This window comes from Myotis daubentonii, chromosome 17, assembly GCF_963259705.1.
Source record: "Myotis daubentonii chromosome 17, mMyoDau2.1, whole genome shotgun sequence".
In the NCBI taxonomy this organism is placed as follows: domain Eukaryota; kingdom Metazoa; phylum Chordata; class Mammalia; order Chiroptera; family Vespertilionidae; genus Myotis; species Myotis daubentonii.
This window is the reverse complement of record NC_081856.1, coordinates 15,075,342-15,096,086: the sequence shown is the minus strand read 5'-3', so window position 1 is coordinate 15,096,086 and position 20,745 is coordinate 15,075,342. Positions and strand designations below refer to the sequence as shown.

The 20,745-nt window shown below is 44.6% G+C and overlaps 1 protein-coding gene across 1 annotated transcript in view; it reads left to right on the top strand.

Annotated features, from left to right (window-relative positions):
• KCNB2 (potassium voltage-gated channel subfamily B member 2) overlaps positions 1–19,865 on the top strand; it is a 341,085-nt gene extending 321,220 nt beyond the window's left edge. The window contains exon 3 of the mRNA XM_059672889.1: positions 14,652–19,865. Coding sequence (XP_059528872.1) covers positions 14,652–16,808 — 2,157 coding nt within the window. The 3' untranslated portion in view covers positions 16,809–19,865. The remainder of the gene's footprint in view (positions 1–14,651) is intronic.
• Positions 19,866–20,745: the final 880 nt, after the last annotated feature.

Here is a 20,745-nt window from a genome sequence, read left to right as displayed (position 1 = left end):
TAACCACTAAGCTGTACACCTGAAACTAATGCAGAATAATATTAAATGCCAACTGTAATTGAAAAATTAAATTAAAAAAAGAAAAATGTTGTTTCTAAGGAGCTCTTCATTGGTAGCTGTCACCAAGTTTAGGTAGGACCTGCTACCAGGGGCTGGAGTAACAGAGAGACCGGTATGCACAGTACACTCACTGGTACTTTGTATGTAATACTTGATTTATCTAGACAACAGCATAAGAATTCCCCAGCACTTTTAAAATTTGGGTTTTTTTTTTTTAATTTGCCAACATCAGAAAACGTTCTTGTTGCTAACTTGACCATTTTAATCTGATATTTTATAGTATTTCCTTATTTATCTTTCTCCTACTCCCTGCTAGTATAAGTGATTATTTACAGCTCATGGAACCTAACATATTCTAACAGGTACTGGGCTGCTATTTAGAATGCAGGTATTAATTACCTACTTAACAAATCATAGCTACTTGCTTCCAACAGTAAATACAGCTATTTCTCCCAACTTAAACTGTTTTTCATGCTGACTGGGCCTATAGAACTTCCCTCTCCTTTTTAAATCATATTAGATTCACTTTGGAAGAGCATGGATGCTTTGGCTCTGAGTGTTGTTAGCTCTACCCATCATGAAAGACTGGACCCTGTATTGAATAATAGAGCCTGCCCGGCCGGCTTGGCACAGTGATTGAGAGTCGACCTATGAACCAAAAGGTCATGGTTTGATTCCTGATCAGGGCACATGCCTGGATTGTGGCCAGATCCCCAGTAGCAGGCATGCAGGAGGCAGCCGATCAATGATTCTCTCTCATCATTGATGTTTCCATCTCTCTATCCCTCTCCCTTCCTGTCTTTCTAAAATCAATAAAAACATATCTTTAAAAAAGAATAAAGTTTTTCAACCTCTAAAATTATATACCAGTTAATAATCCTGCCCCCAAACTCTATAACTCATATGAAAATATTGGCATTTGTATAGAATTGTATAACTTCCACAACATTTTCCCGTGCATTAATAACATCATCACTACATCCTGGTCATGTAAACAAAATCGTCATGATTAGCCCATCATACATGAAGAAACTGGAGCTCCATGACTTGAGTCAGGTCAGGCAGTTGATCTAGTAATCAGGAAGAAGGTCAAGTCTCCTGACTCCTAATCCAGCAATCTTTGTCCCGCCAAGTTGAATCCTTTTACGGGCACATGTTTAAAGCAATGGCTGTCAACCCCAGGCTGGGAGAGGAGGTCTGTGTGGGATCAGAGACCCCTTCAGCATCACCTGTGAGGTCCTTTGTAGCTAACTACACCCACCCACCCAGACCTCTGAACAGTGTTGAAAAGCCCCACGAGACGTAACAACAAACTCGCCCCAGCCCCCTCCATTTCCAGAGCTGAGATCCACTGGTTAAAAAATCTGTGGAAGAGCCCCAGCCGGTTTGGCTCAGTGGATAGAGCGTCAGCCTGCGGACTGAAGGATCCTGGGTTCGATTCCGGTCAAGGGCACATGCCAGGGTTGCTGGCTAGATCCCCAGTAGGAGGCATGCAGGAGGCGGCCAATGATTCTCATCATTGATGTTTCTATCTTTCCCTCTCCTTCTCCCTTCCTCTCTGAAATCAATAAAAATAATTTTTTTTTAAATCTGTGGGACAGCGTCCAAGCTGATTTTTTGAATGGTATGCATTTGTGTCTGAGGGTGGAGCTTATCCGTGCATGTGAATCCCTCCCTCCCAGATCTTTAGAAACCAGACTGATTCAGTGGGGCGGGGGGGCGGGGTACACACACCTGAGATGCCGCATTTCCAATAATCTCCCAGGTGTTGCTGGATGGAGGCCCACACTCAGATTGACAAGGCCTTAACTAAGGCGCCTTAATGATAGGCAGGAGGGACTCCAGACAGAGAATGGAGTGTGTCTGCCCGACTGTAGAGAACGTCACCTCGGACAGCCGTGACAAGCAGCACCCCCTGGTCTAGTAAACACCTCCTCAGTCCCTCATAAGCACAGAAGCTTGCTGTCAAAATGAGCCAAACTGGACTCCATTAAAGGCCCTTGTTTGAGATGCTTGGCTCCCTGCCATGAAGAATGCCTGTCATCCGTGCGACAGAAGCCATCCGTGAGCTGCGGCTGGGCTGCTCGCTGGCCCTGGGACAGCACTCAGCCCACCCCTGAGAGCATTTATAGAGTGAATCACCGTTTTCTTCCATCGCCGCTGGGTTTGGTTTCCATCAACGGTTCCCTCAACAGAGCAGCCGCATTTCGGCGTGTCTTCTGTTTTCTGACATTTCTATAATGTGGTCTTAATGACGTGAACCCCACAAATACTTTTCAGAAGAGGTTTACTGCAGAGATTCATTAGAAGGAAAATAACGATTGCATTAGGGCTCTTGTTTTTTATTTTCTTTGAAGCTGCTGAGACTAGGTATGGGGATAATGGTGGGAATGAATTCTTGCAATTCTCTGTTAATGGTGATTGATGCGCTGATGAGACCGCCTAAGTGTCCGAAGAGCAAAGCCGGTTTTTAATGGCACTTTAATTTGGGAAATTTAGAAGACTTCCTTGCAGAAATTGGAAGTTGGAGTGGGTTGGAAAAATAATTCAACAAATGAGCATGCTTTCAGGCAACAGCTCGTCTAAATGGCCTGTGTGATTTCAGAATGTACACTTCAGGTACAATTTTATAAAAGAGGATAGTTCTAGCAAATAATAGAGTGTGTGTCTCATAATGTTTTCATGTCTAATAAACTGTTGTTTAGCTCCAAGAGAGAAATGTCTCCATTTCTATTTCAAAACCTGATGTTTTTATTAGAATGTCTGTAATGAGGAACTATTACTTTCAGAGACAAATGATGATGCAAGGCTCACTTTGAGTTTTCTATCGAAATGGGTAGTAATGGAGCTTTGAGAGAGCTACTCAGCCTTCCTGGTAAACTTGGCCACAAACATGAGAGACTTCTGGACACGCCATCTCCACAGCAAGTAAGGTTGAAATTCCACCTTATAAATATTTTATAACCTAAATATTCCCTCGCTCCCCTTTTTACTGCCACTGCAGTAGAAACGGCTCTCATCTTCCATTGCACCCCTACCCCAATCGGTCCCACCATTGCAATTGGTGATCTTTCCAGAATGCAAATCTGAGCAGGCCATTCCCTTGCTTAAAATCCATCGGTGGCTTTTACTCCTTACAGCTTTCCTTTTTTATGCTTTTTATTGATATTTTATGAGAGAAAGGAAGAAAGAGGGATAGAGCAATAGAAACTTCAATAGGAGCCCCCTACTGGGGATCGAGCCTGCAACCTGGACATGTGCCCTGACCAGAAATCCAACCGGTGACCTCTTAGTTAATGGGTTGACACTCAACCAGTGAGCCACAGCAGCCAGGTTCCTTACAACTTTTACTCCTCGAGCTTTAGCAAGCATCGGAATCCCCTGGAGGACTTGTTAAAATACAGATTGCTGGGCCCCTCCTCGGAGTTGCTGACTCAGTAGATCGGCGTGGGGCCTGGGAATTTGCATTTCTAACAAGTTGCCACATAATACCAATGCTGCTAGTCTGGGGACCACGCTTTGAGGAACACTGGTCTTCAGAACGAAGCCCACCAAACTCTTCTTCATCAATGCATTGAACATCCTTTAGAATTTGTCCATTGCTTACTTTCCCAGAAGTGCCCCATCCCCACTCATCTTTGTGCCTCCACCTGCATCCAATCATATCATACTACACGACTCCCTGAAACCAGGGCTGTCGCAAGGTTGTGGAAGTCGGGTGCTGCACAAATGATGGAGGCATCCTTCACATTCTTTTCTCTCTGTTGGTACTCCCTGGAGTTGACCCTGATGTCCCCATGGACTCCTCCAGGCCATGCCTCCTTATGGATGTCCACAGTCATACAAAATTGCTTGGAACTTTGTGAGCACACCATATGCTTTGGGTTTTAAAGCCTGAGGGCACCCTATCCTCTCAGCCTTTACCCCCTTTTCTAGGTGGAAACTGCTACCCATTCTTTAAGGCCTCCCTCTCAAAAAGATTTCTGCTTAAAATTCTCCTTAGAGTAAAGGAAACATTTTTCCAAGAGGAAAAGGAAGACTGTTATAGACTCTGGGTAGAGCTGTAAATACTCTAGTGTTCAAAACATGTGAAGTGTTCAAAATCTGTGTTTTCTCCCTCAGGTTTTCATAAGTTATCTTTTTTAAAATATATTTTTATTGATTTCAGAGAGAAAGGAAGAGGGAGAGAGAGATAGAAACATCAATGATGAGAGAGAATCACTGATCTGCTGCCTCCTGCACACCCCCCACTGGGAATGGAGCCCACACCCGGGCATGTACCCTGACCTAGAATCGAACCGTGACCTCCTGGTTCATAGATCGACACTCACCCACTGAGCCACACTAGCCAGGCTGAATTACCTTTCTTTTTTCAAGAAAAAAAAAGGAATTTATTGCTTGATATAAATTATCTTTTTTTAAGAACTAGAAAATTTATACGAAGAAGAAAAGGGAGGGAAGCTTATTTTGACCTAGGTCTGCACAAATCTAAGGTGTGAATTTATATAGACAAGGAGTTTTAGCAAATTATGCTTATACATAAGCATTAAACAGAATATGCAACATTCTTAAGTTTATACTTTAATGGAGTTTTCCATTATTTTTCTGTGATGCTTTCCTTTTAACTGCATGGAACAATGATGTGTGTGAATTTGAATGTATTCTTGCGTATGTTTGTGTGCACATGCATGCAAGTAATTTTTAATGGGTAGTCTGCATTATTCATTCTCTTCAGGGGCTTCACATATCTGACACTACCCAGATCTACACATGGAATGATCACTTCCTTCACTGGTTAGATTCACTGCAGGTTCGATCACACTCAGAAAAAAAAGTGATCTAGAATGAATACAGCACTTTTCTTTAAGAAAGTGGATCCTTCTGTGAAGGTGAAGCCCAAGCTATTACGCAGTCAAAAGCAGGCTTCTCAAAGAATAAGGTAAAAAGAGGGGAAAAAGCAATCTGCTAGTGTAATGTAAAAAAAGAAAGAATTAAGAAAAAAATTACAGACCTTAAACCTTGGAAAAGATGATGTCACTGGACTTGAAAAAATTTTGTCACCGGTCTGTTATCAAAAAATGGGCAATTTGTAATATGAATTTCTATTGTTTAAAAATCTGTTGGTGGTTAAAACTTTCAGGCTGACTTTGGGCCATGTGGGAGCAGCAGAAAATGACTACAAAACCTGTCCTCTTCTTTTTGGGAGATCAAAAAATATTTGGATTCTTCAATGTCCAATTTACATTGAACATCATTCTCATTTTCTCCAGTTCCTTGCACTTCTCCCTTCTTTTTTGGTTGTTCATTTATTTGAGACAGATTCGTGCGGTGCCTGCTCTGTGTGAGAATATAGCCATTGTCTCCCATAATTATAGAATTCTGTTTGAGAGGTGAAACTATCTCCTATGAAATTATCAAATTATTATTTAAGAAGGTTGTAAGGTTTTATGGGAGGAACTGAACCTTATCAAAACTCTGGCCAACTGAAGCTGAAAGGAGGGAGGGGAGAGACAACGGCTTAGGAGGTGCTGTTGGCAAAGCTGAGACGCCCTGCAATGCCAGTTTGTCCTCCCTCCTTCTGGAGCGCGCCACTGTTAACGTGACCCCATCCCAGCAACTCCGAATCTCCAGGTTCAAACTGCAGCTCTCTGGGAGGAGGAGGCTCTGGGCCACGGAGGCAAGGCTACCAGGTCAAATGCAGACTGCCTAGTGGATTTCATATGCACAGCAAATACTTTCTTAGTATAGGTTTGGCCCATAAAAGAAATTGATTCAAATATAACTGGGCATCTAAGTCTGGCAATCCTGCAGGTGGGCAGCAGCGTACAGGCAAGAGGGCAAAGGGAGACCATGTGAATTGAGCACCTGCAAGAAGTGTCAGTGACACCTTCCATCCATTTGGTCAACCCAGGGAATAAAGGCTTCGAGCATCCAGAGGAGGCGGGCCACCACGGGATCTGGAGCCCCAGGGAGGGCTGCAGGGCACGTGGCAGAATGTGGGCCCATGAGGACAGTGGAGTTGGGGATGGTGACTGGTGGGATGAAGGTGAATGCAGAGGGGGAAATTCAAGCCAATTCAACCACCAAGCGTGAGTGACAAGGAATAGAAGGATGAAAACTCGCTGAAAAACACATGGACGTAAAACAGTCTTTACAAGGGTCTCAAAGTGAGAATCAAGCAGACTTCACTGGCGATGGATCCAAATAGCATATAATTAACATAACCACTTATATCTGTGGTTTTGGAAAGTAACATGTGTTCATCTATATTTTCCTTTTGCTCGCCGTCCTGGGTTCACTTCAGCTCAGCTCAGTGGAAGAGGCAGCATCTTAGAAGGTTGGCAGCTGTTCAGAAAAGTCCAACTTCGGGAATTCTCAGTTCGTTTGCACCATCTGCCCTCGTGTCTCCTAATGACGCCGTGCACGTGAATGTGCTTTTTGTAGGATGTTGAGACAAACCCCGCTAGGCATGGGGGTCACACGCAGAATAAGGAACTGCATTCTTCTTATGGCCCAACAGGAACAGATGTATGATTGGGACGTTCTCAAATAAGTTAATTAACAATGTTAGCACTTTACAGCTTGCAAAGTGCTATCATATATTTTCTCTTATTCTTGTATTGGAGATATCTAGAGAAACAGAATCAATAAAATATGTATACATATATACACATGTATACTTACATAAAATAGATAAATAGAATGACGTGTGTGTGTGTGTGTGTGTGTGTGTGTGTGTGTGTGTGTGTGTGTGTACAGAGAGAGAGAGACAGACATTAAGGAATTGGCTATGCAATTCCTTAAGGACTGACAGGTCTGAAATCCACAGGGCAACACAGCAGGTTGGAAGTTCAGGTAAGCGTTGTTGTAATCTTTAGTCCGAAGTCCACAGAGAAGCCAGGCAGACTGCAAACTCAGGGAGGGTTTCTGTGTTGCAGTCTTGAGGCAGAAATGCTTTTTCTTTGGAAAACCTGTCTTCACTCATAAGACCTTGAGCTATTCTGTGAAGCTCACTCGTTTTATGGAGGAAAATCTGCTTTACTCAGAGCCTACTGATTTAAATGTTAATCACATCTAAAAAGTACTTTCAAACTACTGGACTGGTGTTTGATCAAGCAACTGGGGACCACAGCCTGGACAAGCTGACACAGTCCTCAATACAATGCTGCCTATCTAGTCTTTATTTCCACATTATCTAGATGGGACTACTGAGTCCCAGAAAAGCTAAGTCCCATATTACAGCCACCTCCCCTCACCAGGCACTTAGTAGACTTTCTGAATCTTTATTTCTTTATAAAGTGAGAAATGGAGTATTTCAAAGACACCGTCTGACTTGAGTGCTCTATGAATTTTTTACAGTCTTGGTATCAAGTTAAATGAAATTCTGTTCAAAGGATGCACTCCACTCATGTCCTTCCTCCCCCGCCCCCCAGATCTCTCATTCACGCACTAAAGAGGGGTGTCTAAGCTCTTAGTTGTGCTTTCTTGGGAAGAGGGGCCAAGCAGACTCCAGAGAGGAGAGCCACAGTCCCTGCCCCTCAGGAGCTGGCAGACAGGGAGCTCGTGTTCCTCCAAGCTGACCCAGCCTCTGTTTCTTTGCTCTCTGACTGCTGGAGACTCTGCAAGAACAAATTACCTAGAAAGAGGTTGCCTGATCATTGGAGTGGGTGTAAGATGAGAGGTCTCTCCATCTCTCTGTTGTTCCTTTCTTGGCAGAGTTGCCACGAATAATATTAAAGTTCCCTTCACCAGCCTTCTGCCAAATGGTTTGCTTCCTAAAATCGAATCCTTTCAAACACAGAAATACATCACGGGGAGCGGAACAAAGTTTATTTCAGGAGATACTGAGAAAATATCAAAACACTATCTTTAGTCAGAAGAGAACCAGAACGTCTCCTCTCAAAAAAATTGTTTTTGTAGGTGAGAAAGAAAAAACCAAAAGAAGAATTTGGTAAATATGTACACCTGGTTGCTTCTCTCACCTCCCTGCCTCCTCCCCCTGGCCCCCACCCAAAATGAAAGGCATTATGCAAGCTTAGGACTGACATCAACATGCGTGTGGATGACTAAGTCTTTGCAAAGTCCTCATTCAACAGCCCACAGATGTGGAAGGAGAGAATTGAACTTCTGGGTTCCTGGTACCCATAGGCCCAGAATAAGTAAAAGTCAACGGAACTTTTTAGTGACTCCTTCTTCGCATGTGTGCTGTTATGCAAATCAGCGGAGACTTCTTGAGCAGGAACCTCTTCTGTCCTGGGAGGGCCGAGGGAACATCTGAGGGCAGAAAGGACTAGTGGCAAACCCAGGGCCACCTGCCTTAGAGGAGGGCCCATGTGTTCAAAGAGCCCGGATGCTAGAACTTCAGTCAGAGACTGTTCTTCCTCTGGTGCAAATCACAGCATATACTTTCTGCTTTTCTGCATCCAGAAGTCTTCCGGGAAATAGCTGGAAATAGAAGATGGGTGGGTGAAAGGCATGAGATCCTTGCCAACTCCCCACTTCTTCCTTCAACCAGTAGTTCGGCCTTTGGTGTGTAGGCTCAGAATGCCACTGTGCTTTGTCCTTTTCCTGAAAGTAGACAATTCGCCATGTTTCTAATGCTGCTTACCACAGGCCTTTTCCTTCCTGTCAACTTAAACAAGTTCTTTTCTCCTGGAAATTCCTGTCATTGTGTTTCCCCATGTTGTTTTCTATTGCTGATCAAGTTTTTTAAAATTATGCTATATCCCAAGAAGATAAACCAGGAATTGCTGTATAGTGAAGAGCTTATAACTCACTCATTTTCATCTCTCAGCATGTATTTGTGAAGGGAGGGAGAGGAGAGGGAGGGAGGGAGGGAGGGAGGGAGGGAGGGAAGGAAAGAGGGATGGAGGGAGGGAGGGAAGGTTAGTGAAGAGGGATGAGAGAAAGTACCTGTGCTAACTTCAGTGCAAGGCACAGAAGTTTCCGTGTGTTTCTGTGGAGTGCTGAATGTCAGTGACTATAAAGCAGATTATCACATAGGAGGCCCAAGCTAGAACATTTTCTACATATTTTAAGGCACAAGGCAGATTAAGTTCACCCAATGCAATATCAGTCCAAATCCTTTTTAATTGAGATATAACTGATGTATAACATTGTATAAGTTTTAGGTGCCCAACAAATGATTTCATATACATATGTATTGTGAAATAATCGCCACAATAAGGTTAGTTAGCATCCATCAACTCACATAATTACAATTTTTTCTTGTGATGAGAACTTTTAAGGTCTACTCTCTCAGCAATTTTCAAATATATAACAGTATTGTGAAGTCTAGTCACCATGCTGTACATCACGTCGAAGGACTTGTTTATTTTATAACTGGAGGCTTGTACCCTCTGACCCCCTTCACTCATAACACACACACACACACACACACACACACACACACACGACCTCAGTCCAACTCTTAAATACTGTTGGCAAGCTAGATGGTTCTGAGCTAAGGCAAATAAACTAAAGTCAAATGGATTTGACATGGAAACCACTGCTTGGGTGAGAGGATGTGTTGGAAAGTGTTGAACATATGAGCATTAAAGAGGTCTGCAATTGTATTTCAATGGGGGAGAAATACTTTGTGTTTTTTATTTCCTACCCGTTCTGGCCAAAGGCTATTCCACGCACATCCCCAGCCATTCATACACTCACCCCAACTTCCATATAATAGGAGGCCTCGTGTGCCGGATCTGGCTGGATCCCTAACAACCTCGAAGACAGGGAGGCAAGTGGGAGGCACCTCATTTTGAGGATGTGGTAACTGAGGCTGAAGTAGGAACTGGCTGGTCCCAGCAGCCAGCGGGTGTAGAGCCGTGGGTTTTACTTCCTTGTCCTGCATTCTTGCCACCAACAAACTCCCATTATCTTTCAAGGACATAGAATCAACAAGTTGGCAAATGGAGGCAAGTCTCCAACTGCTTGACTTCCTATCACACAGAGAAATCAATGCAACCAGCTTTTGGTACCTCTTAATGCAAGTGCTAGGGGCCCTGTTCTTAACTCCGTGTGATCCAGGAATGTCTGTATCTAAGCGAAGAACTAAAACCATTATCCAGGCGATTCAAAAGGGATGAAGTTTCATCCAGAAATAACGTCTGTTCCCACTAACTCAGTGCTTGGAGCATGCACAGCGTGATATTTTTCAAAGCCTTCCCATCTGAGTTTCCTAAGCAACAAAACTGGATGTTAGCAATTCAACCTAAGTGAAAGGACCAGGTGTGACATGTCCTGGGTTTGGTTTGCAGACATGACTGGAATTAGCAAAATGTTTTCATTTAGAAAGAGAATCACCGAGTGTTGGAGGCGAAAGGAACCTTAGAGTTGACCTAATCCAGATCGCCCAGGGGGTTGACCAGTACTATCCCACAGGTAACGGTTTGTAATTGGCACCTCCTTTGCCCTGTGCAAACACGGGTCTGTTTGCTGGAGCCCTGGAGGCCAGCTGTGGGAGGTGACAGAATTGAAAGCCCTACTCCTGCATAGTTATGATAAATGAAGCAATAGCTAAATGCCATTAAGGGTTTGCTGTACTAAAGTAAATCTCCATGTTGGGAAGTGTATCCCGTAGCTTCGAGCAAAAATCCGCATTTGTTATATTTATCGTGTTAAAAGAAACTCTGCAATAAGACAATAAACTTACATTTGGCTTATTGCATCACACATCATCCTTGGTGTATATTGAAAAATCTGCCTAGGGGGTTGTCTTTCTGGAAGAACTCCAAGTTTCACACGATATTTAAAAATAAGCCGTTTCTTTACAGTTGGCAGATTGAATTTGAACATGAGTAATGCACGTCAATATCTTATGATTTCTTTAACATGAGTATAGGGGCCCTAAGGGCCTAAGGGTTTGAATGTTTGTTTGTTTGTTTGTTTGTTTGTTTGTTTGTTTGTTTGTTTGGCTGGTACAGTGAACTTCATTGATGGTGCATGACAAGGTTGGGCTCCCTAAGCCCCTCCCCTTTTTCAGATGGAAACCATGGTCAGGAGATTCTCAGTGTGTTGGGGGGTCGATTTGGGGCAAGGACTCCCCAGAAGCTAAGGGCCTCTCTTCCTCTTTCTGGGGCTGGTAGTCCAGGGGGCTCTTATTCCTTGGAGACCATGTGGACCATGAGGTCCACCACCCTGTTGTCACAGGAGACAACCTGGTCTTCAGTGTAGCCCAGGATGCCCTTGAGGGAGCCCTCTGATGCCTGCTTCACTACCTTCTTGGTATCGTCGTATTTTGCAGCTTTCTCTAGTTAGCGGGTTAAACCACAACCAACACATTGGGGATGGGGATGCAGAAGGCCATGCCAGTGAGCGTCCCATTCAGCTCAGGGATGACCTTGCCCACAGCCTTGGCAGCACCAGTAGAAGCTGGGATGATGTTCTGGGAAGCCCCTCAGCCATCACACCACAACTTCCCAGAGGGGCCATCCACAGTCTTCTGGGTGGTGGTGATGGCATGGGCTGTGGTCATGAGTCCCTCCATGATGCCAAAGTTGTCATGGATGACCTTGGCCAGGGGGGCCAAGCAGTTGGTGGTGCAGGAGGCATTGCTGACAACCTTGAGGGAGTTGTCATACTTGTCATGGTTCATACCCATCACAAACATGGGGGCATCCGCAGAAGGGGCAGAGATGATGACCCTTTTGGATTCACCCTTCAAGTGAGCCCCAGCCTTCTCCATGGTAGTGAAGACACCGGTGGACTCCACAACATACTCAGCACCAGCATCACCCCATTTGATGTTGGCGGGATCTCGCTCCTGGAAGATGGAGATGGACTTCCATTGATGACAAGCTTCCTGTTTTCAGCCTTAACTGTGCCTTTGAACTTGCCAGGGGGTTCATACTGGAACATGTAGACCATGTAGTTGAGGTCAATGAAGGGGTCATTGATGGCGACAATATCCACTTTGCCAGAGTTAAAATCAGCCCTGGTGACCAGGCGCCCAATGTGGCCAAATCCGTTCACTCTGACCTTCACCATCGTGTCTCGGGGTTGTGGCTGGCACTGTGCAGGAGGAGAGGCTGTCTGACGAACAGGGGGAGCAGAGAACCTGTTGTGTGTTTTTTCTTTAGTAATTATTTTCTTCAAGAATGTACTCCAAATCAGCTTGTGCACATGCTCAATTTCCAAGTATTGAAGGTAGCCATATTTGTTAAATTGCCATCAACTAGACCACAGACTGCATTAGTAATACAATGTTTTAGTATTTCCCCAAATTATCTACCAAGGTAAAATGACCTCCATTCTCACTCTGATTGTGGAGTCAAGGAATTCTGAAGGTCCTCTTTGGACCTTCCATTTTGTTCTTTGTCCAAAAAGTTGGAAGATAACAGAATGCTTTCATTTATATTTTTACTTTTCTCCTTGCTCTTTGAAGTGATAAACATCAGTAAAATACATCTAAAATGGACAGGTGAACAGATAAGATATGGAAAATATAGACTATGGATGGTCAGTGCAAGAATGCTGGCAGCCATCCCAATATTAAGATATATTAGCAACAGTGTGACTTCCTAGAAAATACAGAGGGACTAGTTCCTTATGGTAAGCGCCTAAGAGTGGATGGCATCTGATCACTGCTTCCTAAGGAGTATTTTAGTGACTAACTATAGTAAATGTCACTTTGCCCTTGGCCTCTGAGGGTAGACATTCGAGGTGAGCATTCCCAACGTGCCTTTAATAAACCCCCTGAGTCCATTCTCTATGGGTTTGCCTAAACCTTCTTGAGGGAATTTCTAACTTGAGCCTCCAGACTCTCCTAGAGTAGGTGAGGAGAACCTTTATTGTAATTCACTGATCCGCATTTTTAAAGGAAAATCTGAAGTGTACTCAAGTAAAAAGGACTTAGTTTTGTTTGAGAAAAAAATATAAAAGAATTAATAATTAAATACTGTTCTTTAAACTAAGGAACAATAAATCTTTAATTAGCATCTGCAACACATTCTGAAATATATTATACCATAGTTTTACTTATAGCAAAAAGAAAGTTAGGAGCTGGAAGGGAAAACAATGAAAGGTACAAAGGAGGCATAAGAGGGAGAAAGGGGAAAGCTAAGAAGAATGACCTAGAAGTAGAGAACCTGGAAGGATAAAGAGAAGGGGGAGAAAGAAGAACAAGAGGAAAGAAGTTTGGAAGTCCTGATGTCAATTAGAGATAAACTAGCTTTTTCACAGTCTGATGTTGACTGAGCTGTATGGCCTCAAGATGTTCAATCACTGTCTTTTGAAATGTATACTAGATGCTGAATCTCTAAGCAGTCACTGTCAGAAGTACAAATAATAACTGAGACCAGTGACACCTCCCAAGGTCATTGACAAAGGTGGATGAAACCAGGCCAGACCTAACTAGGTAAGGGGGGTTTCCAGTTTCTTCCTCCTCCAAGAATTGAGTGCTTTAGATACACAATCTTTACTAAGCAACTAAGTGCCTCCTTCCACTGCCCTCAAACTTTGATCTCCATGCTTTGCCTTATCAACTTGGAACACTGGGTTCAGGTTAGGAAAGCCAGTTGGGCTGCCTATATCTTACATGGTTTTAGAGATCCCCCACATACCTGTTCTTGGCCTTCATCTTTCAAAACCGACATCCTGTTCATTTCAGCCTCTAGTAATAGGAGGAACTTTCATTTATTTAGCGATGTCTGTGTGCCATGTAAACTTCACAACAACCATGAGATGACTGTGCTTGTTAGCTTCATTCGACAGCTTTGTAAACTGAAACACAGAGAGGTTAAATAACTTGCCCAGAGAGGTTAAATAGCACAGTAAGTGATAAAGACCATGTCCAAGCCCAGGATGTCTGACCCTAAAATCCACTCAGTTGACCCTCGTCTTCCGCATTATTGAGCCCTCCCTCTTCCTTCCGAATCTGACTTCGGGCTGCGGCTCCTCTGCCTATGTCTGCCCTGCACCCAGATCATCGTGGACCAGACTTCAAGCTCCTCTTTGTGAAACCTTCCTGGATTGAATGAAATTGGCTCATCATCTTCCTTCCCCACATGAGGCTGCCCAGAGCTCCACACATCCCAGGATGAAGGCTTGCCTGACAAAATTCTGTCACCAGTGCTAACCACATAAATAGGATTCATCGTAAGAGAAGCACGTGCTCAGTGCCATATTATCTGCAAGTGTAGGTCTGCATTTGTGGTTTTAGTTGTAGAATAAAACTTCTAGAAATCATGAAACCCTGCTAGCTTATAGCAATTCACTTAAGAAAACATAAACTGGGGAATTAAGAGAGAAAAATTACTAATAACTAAGAGAGGAGAGATGATTACTCCCCAAAAACTATTCCAAGGGGTGGTTATTCCCACAAATGTGCCTAAAAACAATAGGCAATGAAGGGAAGAATGGATGTTTTTCAAATCACTTAGGCCCTAGAATTTAAATGTATATACTACATTAGTATATATATAAGTGCAATGAACTCATACAAAGTGACTGTATCTGCATTAGTTAGGGAATTTCAGGTTGCAAAGATACCTTCTTGGAATATCTATGAGCAATCTGTATCCTTTAAAGAATGGTGAACCCATGTCTCCAAGAGGATTCGCTCACGTGGGCTCTCTTCTCTTTTCCAGATCTTGGCCATTGTGTCCATCCTGTTCATCGTACTCTCCACCATTGCTCTGTCTCTCAACACCCTCCCAGAGCTTCAGGAGACGGATGAATTCGGACAGGCCAGCGACAACCCCCAGTTGGCACACGTGGAGGCGGTGTGCATTGCTTGGTTTACCATGGAGTACCTCTTACGCTTCCTCTCCTCGCCAAACAAGTGGAAGTTCTTTAAAGGCCCACTCAACGTCATTGACTTGCTGGCCATCTTGCCCTATTATGTCACCATCTTCCTCACGGAGTCCAACAAGAGCGTGCTGCAGTTCCAGAACGTGCGGCGCGTGGTCCAGATCTTCCGCATCATGCGGATCCTCAGGATCCTGAAGCTCGCCAGACACTCCACAGGCCTGCAGTCTCTGGGTTTCACCCTCAGACGGAGTTACAACGAATTGGGCTTGTTGATATTGTTTCTGGCCATGGGGATCATGATCTTCTCCAGCCTGGTGTTTTTTGCGGAGAAGGATGAAGACGCAACCAAGTTCACCAGTATCCCGGCATCCTTCTGGTGGGCCACCATCACCATGACCACTGTAGGCTACGGTGACATCTACCCAAAAACATTGCTGGGGAAGATCGTGGGCGGCCTCTGCTGCATTGCCGGGGTTCTGGTGATCGCCCTCCCCATCCCAATCATTGTGAACAATTTTTCTGAGTTTTACAAGGAGCAGAAACGCCAGGAGAAGGCAGTGAAAAGGAGAGAGGCTCTCGAGCGGGCCAAAAGGAATGGAAGCATCGTCTCTATGAACTTAAAAGACGCCTTCGCTCGAAGTATGGAGCTGATCGACGTGGCTGTGGAGAAGACAGGAGAGCCGGCCAAGACGAAGGACCCCACCGACGACAATCACCTGTCTCCCAGCCGGTGGAAGTGGGCCAGGAAAGCTCTGTCGGAAACCAGCTCCAACAAGTCTTACGAGAACAAGTACCAGGAGGTGAGCCAAAAAGACTCCCACGAGCAGCTGAACAACACGTCCGCCTCCAGCCCACAGCATCTGAGTGCGCAGAAGCTGGAGATGCTGTACAACGAGATCACCAAGACCCAGCCTCACTGTCACCCCAGCGCCGACGGCCAGGAGCAGCCCGAGCGGCCCTCAGCCTACGAAGAGGAGATCGAGATGGAGGAGGTGGTGTGCCCGCAGGAGCAGCTGGCCGTGGCGCAGACCGAGGTCATCATGGACATGAAGAGCACCTCCAGCATCGACAGCTTCACCAGCTGCGCCACCGACTTCACCGAGACCGACAGGTCGCCCCTGCCACCGCCCTCCGCTTCTCACCTGCAGATGAAGTTCCCGCCCGACTTCCCGGGCACCGAGGAGCCCCAAAGAGCCAGGGCCCCCCCTTTCCTAACACTCGCCAGAGAGAAAGGCCCTGCGGCCCGGGACGCCTCCCTCGAATATGTCCCGGTCAATGTAACCGGGCACCTCGAGGCCAGCGGTTCCCAAAGCGGGCTCCATGGCCCCGGGCCATCTGACAGTGCCCCCGAGAGCCCTAGGAGCTCGCTGAGGGGCAGCCACCCCCTGAAATCCAGGTCGTTCAAGGTGAATTTCAAGGAGAACAGAGGCAGTGCCCCACAGACCCCGCCCAGCACAGCCAGGCCCCTGCCCGTCACGGTGGCTGACTTTCCCATCACCACCCCGCAGCTCATCAGCACCATCCTCTTAGAGGAAACCCCCCCACAGGGAGACAGGCCCCTGCTGGGGACTGAGGTTTCCGCACATTGTCAGGGACCCGCCCGAGGGCCGAGCCCCCGGGTTCCCAAGCAGAAACTCTTTCCTTTCCCATCAAGAGAGAGGAGGAGCTTCACAGAGGTGGACACCGGGGAAGACGATGACTTCCTAGAGCTGCAAGGGCCCCGGCAGGACGCGCAGGCCGGCTCCAGCCCTAACTGCTTTGCCGATAAGCCGAGTGATGGGAGAGACCCTTTAAGGGAAGAGGCCTGTGCGGGCTCTTCCTCCCCCCAGGACACAAGTCACAACTGTAGGCAAGACATTTACCACGCTGTGGCCGACGTTAAAAAGGACAATAGTCAAGAAGGGTGCAAAATGGAAAACCACTTGTTCGCCCCAGAAACACATTCCAACCCAGGAGACACAGGTTACTGTCCCACACGTGAAACCAGCATGTGACTAGTTACAAAAGCAATAAAAAAGAGAAAACACTTGTTTCTTAAAATTCCGGTTAAAAATGCCTGTGAACTAACACATGGGACGCTCGCCTCCTTCCCCCCAAAAAGTGCATAAAAATGTTATTTTTGCATGGCATGAGCAGTTTAGTTTAAGTACTGTTTAACTAAAGAGTCAAGACTGCTTTTTGTAACAAACAAACAAAAATGACTGAGGATCAGTGACCAAATAAAGAGAGCTCTGCTAGGAACCAGTGTTCTGCAATGTCTGACATTTTTGATCCTTTCATTTCAAATTGTAGACGGATTCTCAACTTGCAGCTTTTCTGTTACAATGAATTTTAGAATTTGCACATGAAAGGATGAAATGTCATTGCATGTGTTCATAAGGACGAGGAGCAAGGTGTGCTCTGAGCTTGCAAAATGCCTAACTTTGTGAATAGTGGGGCCCGGGATGCAAAAGTGTCCAGAACCTCTGGGAACAAGTGTCTGAGGCACAGGTCCGTCCTTCGCAGCTACTGAAGGGTGCAGACTTCTTGTCGCAACATTGCAACCTCTTCTTAAACCATCTCCCATATCTCGCTTTGGGTTACAAAACTCTTCTGAGTACATCTGTTTAGAGGAATACAGTATTTTTATTTCCTTGTGATATCATTCCTAGGGTGCATTTTTTCCCTTTTTTGCCCCTGCTTCATTATGGCATTTGTGGTTTTCTTTATCTATTATGAACATAGGCAAGATTTAATGACCAGATATCAACACACTTGGACTTTAAGCTTGAAATGTTGCCCTCAATTATGTCATGCCACAGCAAAATTACAGAAATGCATTTTTTTGAACACCTGAAAATAAGGAAAAGGTTATATCATATAGCTAAACATTTTTTTAATGGCACTCCACATTTGGAAATCAGTTTTGGGTGTGTTGTTGTTGGTTTGTTTGTTTTTTTAATTGTATGTTGGCCCTCTTGAGATGCCTGTATTTTCTACTTGTACTCAATATAATCCTTCCTATCTAAAGATCTAAAGATAGAACACAGATATGCCAAATGGGAATTCCAAAAGGTGACTGTTAACAAACAACAGAGCTATATAAGTGGGACTGCCATCCCCCCCCTCAGAGAGTTGGATTCAAAAAAGAGTTACTAGAGCCCTAGCCAGTTTACTCAGTGGATAGAGTGTCAGCCTGCAGACTGAAGGGTCCCGGGTTCGATTCCAGCCAAGGGCACATGCCCAGGTTGCAGGCTTCATTCCCAGTGTGGGGCATGCAGGAGGCAGCCAATCAATAATTCTCTCTCATCATTGATGTTTCTATCCCTCTCTCCCTCTCCCTTCCTCTCTGAAATCAATAAAGAAATATATTTTCTTAAAAAGAAAAAGAGTTACCAGAAAAAGCATCCTGAGCTGGTAATGGGTCACTAGTATTTGCCAGTAGGGACGGGGGGAGAGGGCACACTGCCATGTTGGGAGGGCCGCAGGTGCCAGCAGCACCCTCCAGTAGCTGCAGGAAGTGGAAACACCCACCCCCATGTTTCCAATGTCCCCAAGGGATGGTCAAGCTTACCCTGGTGGAAACCACTTCCAGGATTTTCTACTGAGAACAGTGAAGTCCAGAGGAATTAAGCACTTGCTTCGGCTGCCTGCTGGTAGAGCCCATGCTGGAACCCAGGTCGTTCGAATCCAGTTGGCTTCACAGGAAACCAAGGCTCTGGCCCAGATGTGCGGCTACCGGAAGTGTGATTCTGGATGGGCCTCAAAAACCTCCTCTCGGCCTCAGTTTTGCCCCAGTAAAAACCTAGACAAAATTATTCCTTAAACCTTCAAACTAAGATGATTCATTGGTCTCTCAGGAATGTCCAAGCTTTGCCTCCGCATAATGCGTTTGTCAGTCTGTGTGTGTGTGCACACAGGGAAACAGGAAAATTCTGGGCCAAATTTAAAGCACAACTTTTTGGTTAAAGAAAGGAAACATTCTAAATTGTTTTCTATTTTTAAAATGTAAAAAGCACTGGAAAAAGACAACCCAAATATTTAGAGTCTAACTTAAGGAATAACTTTTCGTTATTAACAGAATCTGGTCATTATATCTCAGATAATAAAACAAGTCCATCCTAGTTGAAATCCAAGCAGCCCTACTGCTAAAAAGAATTATAAACATTTCTTTTTCACTGTGCTTAGAATTTCTTAATGGTTTTCATATTTGTTTCAAAGCATAACCTTTAAGAGTTTATGGTCCTTAGTCATCAATATTTCCATTATTCATACTTATTTTAGTGTCTAAAACTAAACGTTGGTCAGTTTTTGTAAATCTAGAGCAGTGGTTCTCAACCTTCTGGCCCTTTAAATACAGTTCCTCATGTTGTGACCCAACCATAAAATTATTTTCGTGGCTACTTCAGAACTATAATGTTGCTACTGTAATGAATCGTAATGTAAATATCTGATATGCAGGATGGTCTTAGGCGACCCCTGTGAAAGGGTCGTTCGACCGCCAAAGGGGTCGCGACCCACAGGTTGAGAACCGCTGATCTAGAGCGTTTGAATTCCCTACCTATAGTTTTTCAAGTCAAGCAGGTATATCTGCTGTTAGATGAATAGCAAATAAGTTATGCAAATAATTGTCTTTATATCAAACCTCATGAAGCAGTTACCTTCTAATGCCATATTGTTGAATCTCAATTTTTAAAAATGTATCTGTCTGCACAAGTGGGCTTGTCTTACCTCCCTGACAATTCACTGACGCCCGCCTTTCATCTGTCCATTAGGCCTTCTCCTGAGAACCCTGCCCCAGAATGCTTCATATTAGAAATCTTGCCTGGATTAGGAATCCTAGCCAATCCCCTCTGGGAGCATTTCTTCCTAAAAACTTCTCCCCTTTAATATTCCTTTTTAAGTTTTCAAGAGTTTTCAAGAACATCCTATTGAAAGCTTAACCTTCTATTCCAAGCACTTCCAAGCCAAAGGTCTCAGCTATGAAAAAAATAAAATGCTCCTCTAAAAACACTTCGACTTTGGTGTTTTACAGGGAGGCAATGCGGGAACTGAGGGCTCCCAGGATGCACTTGGGCAGCTGACACAGACGCTGCCTGTGAATGTCCTGAACAGTCCGGGAATGTACCGAGCACAGAGTTTTTTTAAAGTCTTACGTTTTACATTAAAAATTCGTGGAAATGCTGCATTTTGCCCCATAGCTTATGTTTCGATATAAAAGGAATGATGTTTTACACTATTTATCAACTAGGAAAATTGGTACTCATAACTTCAAATACCTCTTTTGTATCCCTTGGAAAAGGTGTCATCTCCCCAGTGTGAGAAGCACTGCCTGAATGGGGGAAGCGCGGATTGGTTCCCTGAGAGGCTGAAGGGGCCTGCTGCTGGGAAAGTGTACTCCTCCGTCCCTGGATCAGTGACCAGGACAAATGTCCACGCGTAAAGACCATTTGAATGCACTCGGAATGGCGCCTTTGGTTCTTGGGGCTGTTTCAACAACCAGTGCAAGTTGCCACAAGATTATTTTAGATCAAAGACTGAGATCAACCATAAAAGGATAGAAATGGGTGCACAGATAAATGTCTTCGGTTGGATCACAACTAAAAAAGTGACCTATGGAGTGAGTCCCTGGAGTTCATCTCATAAGTCTCTAAACATTTTCACTAGAAATTTCTCCACTGGGGCACAAGCATTTAGATCAAGCATTATCCTGATGGGACTAGGTTTAGTAACAAGCAGAATATGGGCCAAGTGTCTATTCCCATTAATTTCTTGTCAAAACCATCTCACATGGGGACACAGGCTGAGGAAAGTCAACAACTCAGCTATTCTCTCTTGGAATTTGAATAGCAAACAAAAAGCCTTATGTGTGTAAAGTACTAGTACTTTACAGTTTCTTGTTGCTCTTACTCCTTATAACAGCCTCCTGAAATATTTATTTATTGATCAGTG